Here is a 7,112-nt window from a genome sequence, read left to right as displayed (position 1 = left end):
TCTCTCTCTCTCTCTCTCTCTCTCTCTCTCTCTCTCAAATAAATAAATAAATAAATAAAAATTTAAAAAAAAAAGAATTTGAGTTAATATGGCAAATATGTTTTATAAAATCGTATCTGAGCCATAACACATACCTGGCATATCTGTTTATCTGTGTTATAATATACCGTATATCACGAAATTCACCTTTCAGTATTTTTAATGTATTAACAAAGCTGTGCATCCATCACCACTATTTGATTTCAGAACATTTTCCCTACGGCAAAGAGAAGCCCCATACTCATTAATAGTTATTCCCCATTTTTTCCTATCCCCCACTCAGCCTCTGTCAGAGTTTTTCAAAACCCCCAGATTTTCTTTTAATCTTTTGCTAGCTTATTATTTGCCAGCTGTTATCCCTTGCCTCAGCAGTGTTCAACAGCTACCTGAGTGTCTTTAATAAATACCACTGAGAAAAAGACTTTCTGTGCTAGATAATCTCTGTGTAAGGTCAAAGGCAGACTTGGGATTGGAGTCTTCCAGGCAGCTTCCTTACAGGTCATGACTCTGCTAGACAAGTCATAAGGAGCTCCAAAATCATCTTCTTCCCTCCAGGAGCAGCTAGGTGCTGGTTTGCACCATGATTGCTGAGTGTTGATACTTTGGTTTAGGTATAGGGTTTTTTTGTTGTTGTTTGGTGCTGGGGATGGAATCCAGGTCCTCACACATGGTAGTAGTCTATCTTTGAGGTGCATTTCCAGTCCTGAATTTTTTTTTTTGTATTTTAGGGAAGGGTCTACAGGTTTTCAGGGTCTCACTACTAGATCAGACGCGTAGTGATCCGCCTGCTTACAGCCTTCCAAGAGCTGGGATTACAGGTGCATGCCACCACACCCAGTCTCAATTGCTGTCTCAGCATGCCCTGGGCATGGGCCAGCATGGCAGGTCTGGGGATTGAACCCCCAGCCACTGTGTCTGCTTGCAGGCACTTTAATCCACTGAGCTATTTAGCCTGCCCTGCATGTTTTCTAAGTTAGCAGAAAGCTGGAGAGTGGAAATAGGAATAGGATAGTTTTAAGTGCTACAGAGCTTAACCATTTTTTTTGAGACAGGTCTTACTATGTAATTTATAGCCTTATACTTACTATGTAGCCCAGAGTGGCTTTGAACTCAAAGCAATCCTGTCTCAGCCTCCCAAGTGCTGGATTTACAGGCATGTGCCACCATGTCTGGCTTGCAATTTTCTTAAATAAATACAGTGCAGTGCTATAAGCTCCTGGTTAATTTCTAAAATTCTAAAAAACAAATTCTGATGATTTTTGCCTGTGTTCTCATTGGTTTTATAAAGGACAACATTTTGTGAGACTTTTACAATGCCATCTTCACTCTACTCTGCATTGTGGCTTCTCCTAGAGGAAAGTTATAAGATAAATTCAGTTGGAGATCAAACTGTGGCAGAAGACAGTGCCAAGAAATCGACATACTTAATATATAAACCTATTAAAATGTCATTTAAAAATAAAAATTGGCAATAGAAATGAAAGGATTAGTCACACAAAAGAAAATGCAGATAATAGAACTGAAAAGTTCAATCTCAAATCAAAATTAGAATGAGGTACCATCCTCAGTATCAAATTAACAAAGATAATTACAATTGTTATAATGATCATTATTGGCAAAGGTACAGTAGATATTCAGGTACTACTTACTAAAAATATAAACTGGTACAGTCTTTCTCAAATGTAGTTTGTGTTACATCTTTAAGTAATACCCTTTGACCAAGTAATGTAATTCTAGGTATTCTAGTAAACCTTGGATGAAGATTTAATCTAAGTTTTCTATTGCAGCATCATATGTAATTGAAAAATTAGAATTAACCTAAATTTTCAACAATAGTAAAATGGTTAAATAATTTATTGTACTGTATATCCTAGTTTTATATTATTTTATGGCATTAAAATACTGTTTTAGTAGAATGTTCAGTGTAATAGAAAATGTATGATATAATACTAAGTGAAAAAGTAAAGGTTTGGTATAAATTTTAGCAGAGAAAACTGAGGAAAAACTGCATAAAAGTATTTCAACTTGTTAATGGTTATTTCTGGCAGGTATGTTGAAGGAGGTTTTATATTCTTGTCTCCCATTCTTTCCAAATTATACACATGAGAGATTATCATTATTATTATTGTTGTTATTATTATTATTTGTGGTATGGGGGATCAAACTCGTGACCTTGTGCATGTCAGTCATGCACTTATGCCTCTGAGCTGTCTCAGGTTTATTATATTTATAATAAGAAATGTGACAGTACAAAAGTAAGTAGTTATGTGACATTCATGTAATATAGGTTAGGAAAAGCAAAAAGTGGTTATAGAAATGGAGAGGAAAAGCATTTAAAAGATATTTTACAAGTAAAACCTAAGATATACACACACATTAAAATGAAGTAGATTACAAAGTTTATAGCATGCTTAAAATTAGCATTACTAAGAAGAAAGTCCAGCTTGTTTGGAGAAGGATGTTTATATTTGGACATATCAGATGACTGATACAAAAGGATAGTCCCCTATAGGTAGTTGAAAATAGAGATGAGGTTTATTTATTATCTTCAATTTTAAAGTTCTTAAAAATTATGTGGGTTTTTTTTTTAGATTTGTGGTAATTTTAACCATTGAAATTAGCCTGAATTAGGTTTTACTTATTGTGTTCCACATCATTGATATTAGTGCTTCATTTTCCTTGAGTTAATGTGACTGTAGAAGACAAATGCTTAGTAAATGGCAGCTTGATTTTTCCTAGTTTTGCTTTGGATTGGTTCAGAGATCTTATGTTCGAATTATTATTAGTCTTATTCTTATTGCTGTTGGAAACTATTGTGTTTAAAGAAGAAATACAATTATTACTTGAATAATATTTACTTTTTCATGTCTTTTCTATGAATTTTAGGCAATGAACATTTTGACTTCAGTGTTGCTTCTGTATGCAAAAGAAGAAGAAGCTTTTTGGCTTCTGGTTGCTGTATGTGAACGAATGTTGCCTGATTATTTTAATCGTCGAATCATTGGTAAAAAGAAAAACACGCATTCACATTTGTTCACATACATGATCTTAGTCTGTTTTCTGATACAATAGCTAAGTGCCGCATACTGAGTAATTTATAAAGAATAGAGATTTATTTAATGCTTTGAGGCTGAGAAGACCAAGAGCATGGAGTCAGCATCTGCTCAGCACCTAGTGAGGACTCTCTTATTGTATCATAATGTGATGGAAGGCATTGCGTGGTGAGACAGAACAGGCATGCTAGAGGCAGCTTGCTCTTATAACAAAGCCAGTCCCTTGATAAGCTATTAATCCACAAGTAGATTGATCCATTCATTCAGATAGAACTCTGGTGATCCAATCACCCCCTATAAGTTCTATCTCCAGATGCCATTAATAGATGAACTTAGTGATTAAGTTTCTAATACATGATATTTTGGAGACTGATTCAAACCATAGCAGATACATACTTGTCTGAACAATTTCACTGACTTTTGTTTATTCAGTTGACAATCAAATAGAATAGATGAATTAGGTTGAGAAAGGTATAAAATTTAAGCAATGTCAAAATGTCCCATCAACTGCTATATTTAAGAAAAGAAGCTTGGTGTGGTGGTGCAGACCTGTAATCTCAGTACTCAGGAGGCTGAGGCAGAAAAATTCTTGCAAGTTCGAGACCATCCTGGTCTACAAAGTGAGCTCAAGGCCAGCTTGAACTGCAGAGCGAGACCCTGTCTCAAAAAGACAAAAAAAAAATAGGAAAGAAAAAGAGCTTTCTATATTAAATGTATAATTGGGAAGACTTGTAGTATGTTATTATTTGAAATAAAGTACCTGGTTTGTTTCTTAATTAAATTGAAATTTTCAAGTTTATAATCACTGTTTCTGCAATCATGGTGATCTGAACCATCCAGAGCTATGGAAGAATTTTAATAGTTTCTTGATCAGAGGGGGATTGTAGTTATATGAATTATCTAGGTATTTGCAAGACTGAAAAGAATAAGATCTGGCCTTGTTAATTATATGACATTTCCTTCAGTCATCAAAAATATAGAGATCTGTGATCCCCTATCATAAAACTTATGACTGTTCTTTTTTTATTTTTTTGCGGAACCGGGGATTGAACTCAGGCCCTTGCACTTACCAAGGAAGTGCTTATTCCACTGAGCCATCTCCCCGGCCCCACCATCATAAAACTTATGGATCATCTTTCCTTTGTAGCTTCATAAGCTTTCAGTATTCTAGTTAAACCACTGATTGTATTTTTTATAGTTATGTGTTTATTTATCTCTAGTTCTACTAGATATTAAGCTCTTTAAAGGTGACACAGTTAATTGTAGTCCCTCGTACAGCTCTCTGCCTATACTAAGGATTCAATAAGTAATTCTTTGGATGAATTTGAATTGCATTTCCCAAATGTTTTTATGTTCTACTAGTAAGTACAGAGATAGAAAAAATCCAGCAAAGGCACTTAAAGGAGTTCATAATTTAAGGGAAAAGATGGGCTATATCAGCAGGCTAATAGAAGTAAGGCGATGTCAGAGACAAATACTTTGGAAAGAGGTCTATTTTAAAATGTATTTTGGTATTCTCTAGGTGCCTTGGTGGATCAGGCAGTCTTTGAAGAACTTATCAGGGATCACCTTCCTCAGTTGACAGAACACATGACAGATATGACATTCTTTTCCTCAGTTTCTCTCTCCTGGTTCCTCACACTTTTTATTAGTGTGCTGCCTATTGAAAGTGCAGTGAATGTGGTAGACTGTTTCTTCTATGATGGAATAAGGGCTATCTTACAACTCGGATTGGCAATACTTGACTATAATTTAGAAAAGCTGCTGACATGTAAAGATGATGCTGAAGCTGTGACAGCTTTAAACAGGTATTGTAAAAGCTGTGTCATTGAAATTTGGAGGGGATCTGAGAGATTGTATTGTTATATTCCACTATTTTACTTTCTTCTCTAGCCCAGAGTCACATAATTTGCCCTACTTGAATGAAAAATCCAGGCTGAAAGTCTGGTCCTTTGTCTTCAAAAAGAGTATTTTAAAAAACGTAAATCACTTTGAAGTGAATAATTAGGTTATTTACACATCTATGCTATTGTTATTGATTCTGTATACTGAGACTTTCATAGTCCTAAGTATAATATGAATGTAATTTGATATGGAAAGGGTTAGTTGTTAAATTTAAATGTCCAGTAGACAAAGTTATCCTAGTTTCCATGTGGTTTCAGTAAAACAAGTTGAACTTTATCTTCCCAGTGGATTTTTTGTGAGTGCTATTTTGTGTTGGAACAAAGCATAATTGTTTGTGTGTATATATGTGCACATATTTGTTCATGTTAAATGAATGAATATTTGAATTGACAGCTGTTGTATTGCTGCATCTAATCCTATTCGGTATAGAATAATATGCAAATTCCTCATTCTCGTGTTACAACTTTCTGATAAGGCATCAATATAACTTCCTTCACTTATTTCCCCTTACAGATCCCTACATCCCCTATATTACGTTCTTACTAAGCTATGTTGTGTTCGCTGAGAACACAGTGAGCCTATTCACTTCCTTTGTGCTTTCCCCTCCAACCCCAAACTTTTTTTGAACAGATTTTCTCTCTGTCCTCCATACAGTGCACTCCTAATCCACAACCATCTTCAAATTGTACTTCTTCAAAAGTCCTGCTCTTGTCTTTTCTTTTGAAATTAACCTCTTAACTAGGGAGATATTAGCTATTATTTTCTCTGCTTTGACAATTTTAGGTCCACTAATTTTTTTTATTACTATCACTTTTGGATAGGTTCTTTGACAATGTCACTAATAAGGATAGCCCATTGCCTTCAAATGTTCAGCAGGGTTCAAATGAGAGTGATGTAAAAAACAGTCATATTAAAGTGGATATTACAGATTTGATTCGAGAGTCCAATGAGGTAAGTTCTTTGAATGCAATACATATAATTACACAGCACATTTAAAAAGATTGGTACTGTAGTTATATCTCTAGTGTTTTATTAAAAGTAATACAGTAATGCAAGCAAAGATACAATTTAAGATCTAGCCTCACTTTAAAAATGAATACAATTTAAGATCTAGCCTCACTTTTGTAAACTTCTGCTATGTTACATAGCCCCCTATGCCTCAATTTGCTTTTCATGAAATAAAGCTAAATTTGCTTACTTTCATAAATGATGAACACTTCTAAATATGTATCACTATATAAAAAGGTGAAAATTATTCTTTCTTAGAGATGAATTTTATGTGTTCTTATTCTTCGTTTAGACACATAGTAGATGGAATTCTCTCCAGTAAATATATGCAAAAACTGAAATGTGGGAGGTGAAAATGTGCAGAATTTGTTAACAAGTCAGGAAAGTAGCTAAAAATAGAACCAAGACCCCAAACAACGGAGTCTTGTGAAGTCTGATTCAATTCTAAATGGAAAAGTAGATGTTTATTATGAATGAATACCCATTGAAAACATGTCTTGCAGAAATATGGTAATATTCGCTATGAAGATATACACAGCCTGCGCTGTAGAAATAGATTGTATGTGATACAGACCCTGGAGGAAACAACAAAGCAGAATGTGGTGAGTGTCCATTCAGTAGGAGCAAATAGTTGGAGTAAGGTTTTTTTCCCTTTAATTCCTTTAATATTTTTACATGTAAATGAAATGAAAAGGACTAAAATTTTGAGCTAGATTCTTGCCAAGGTTTAGTTTATTATGAATTTCATTTGACAAAAAAAATCATCTTCTTCTGGCTAAATTATATGGCTTTCTTCTACATATTTTCTATTATTTGGTCTTCATTTAATGTTACGTAGGCATCTAAGCTTAATATGTTTGTTGTATGCTATTGGTAAGAACCAATGATTTGCATAGTAGTGATAGTAATATTATTTTCTTTGAATACATAAAGTGAATAAGAAATAAAAGGGTAGTCCTAGCCCAGGTCCGGTGAGTGTGTGGAGAGCTTCCTGCTACCCTGCACCGGCGGGACCAGTCCCAGCCCAGGCGCAGAGTGGGACGGACCCTCTCCCAGCCCCTTGGGCCACCCCCCACCACTCTACAGTGCCTCCCCCACCCCGCCCGC

The 7,112-nt window shown here is 35.0% G+C and overlaps 1 protein-coding gene across 1 annotated transcript in view; it reads left to right on the top strand.

Moving 5' to 3' along the window:
* Tbc1d8b (TBC1 domain family member 8B) overlaps positions 1-7,112 on the top strand; it is a 97,265-nt gene that overhangs the window by 69,897 nt on the left and 20,256 nt on the right. The window contains exons 11-14 of the mRNA XM_004647724.2: positions 2,926-3,043; positions 4,615-4,900; positions 5,819-5,948; positions 6,509-6,607. Of these exons, the coding sequence (XP_004647781.1) occupies positions 2,926-3,043; positions 4,615-4,900; positions 5,819-5,948; positions 6,509-6,607 (633 nt within the window). The remainder of the gene's footprint in view (positions 1-2,925; positions 3,044-4,614; positions 4,901-5,818; positions 5,949-6,508; positions 6,608-7,112) is intronic.

Source organism: Octodon degus, unplaced genomic scaffold, assembly GCF_000260255.1.
Source record: "Octodon degus isolate 3935 unplaced genomic scaffold, OctDeg1.0 scaffold00321, whole genome shotgun sequence".
In the NCBI taxonomy this organism is placed as follows: Eukaryota; Metazoa; Chordata; class Mammalia; order Rodentia; family Octodontidae; genus Octodon; species Octodon degus.
The sequence above is the reverse complement of the archived record's forward strand: the minus strand, read 5'-3'. Positions and strand labels throughout refer to the sequence as shown.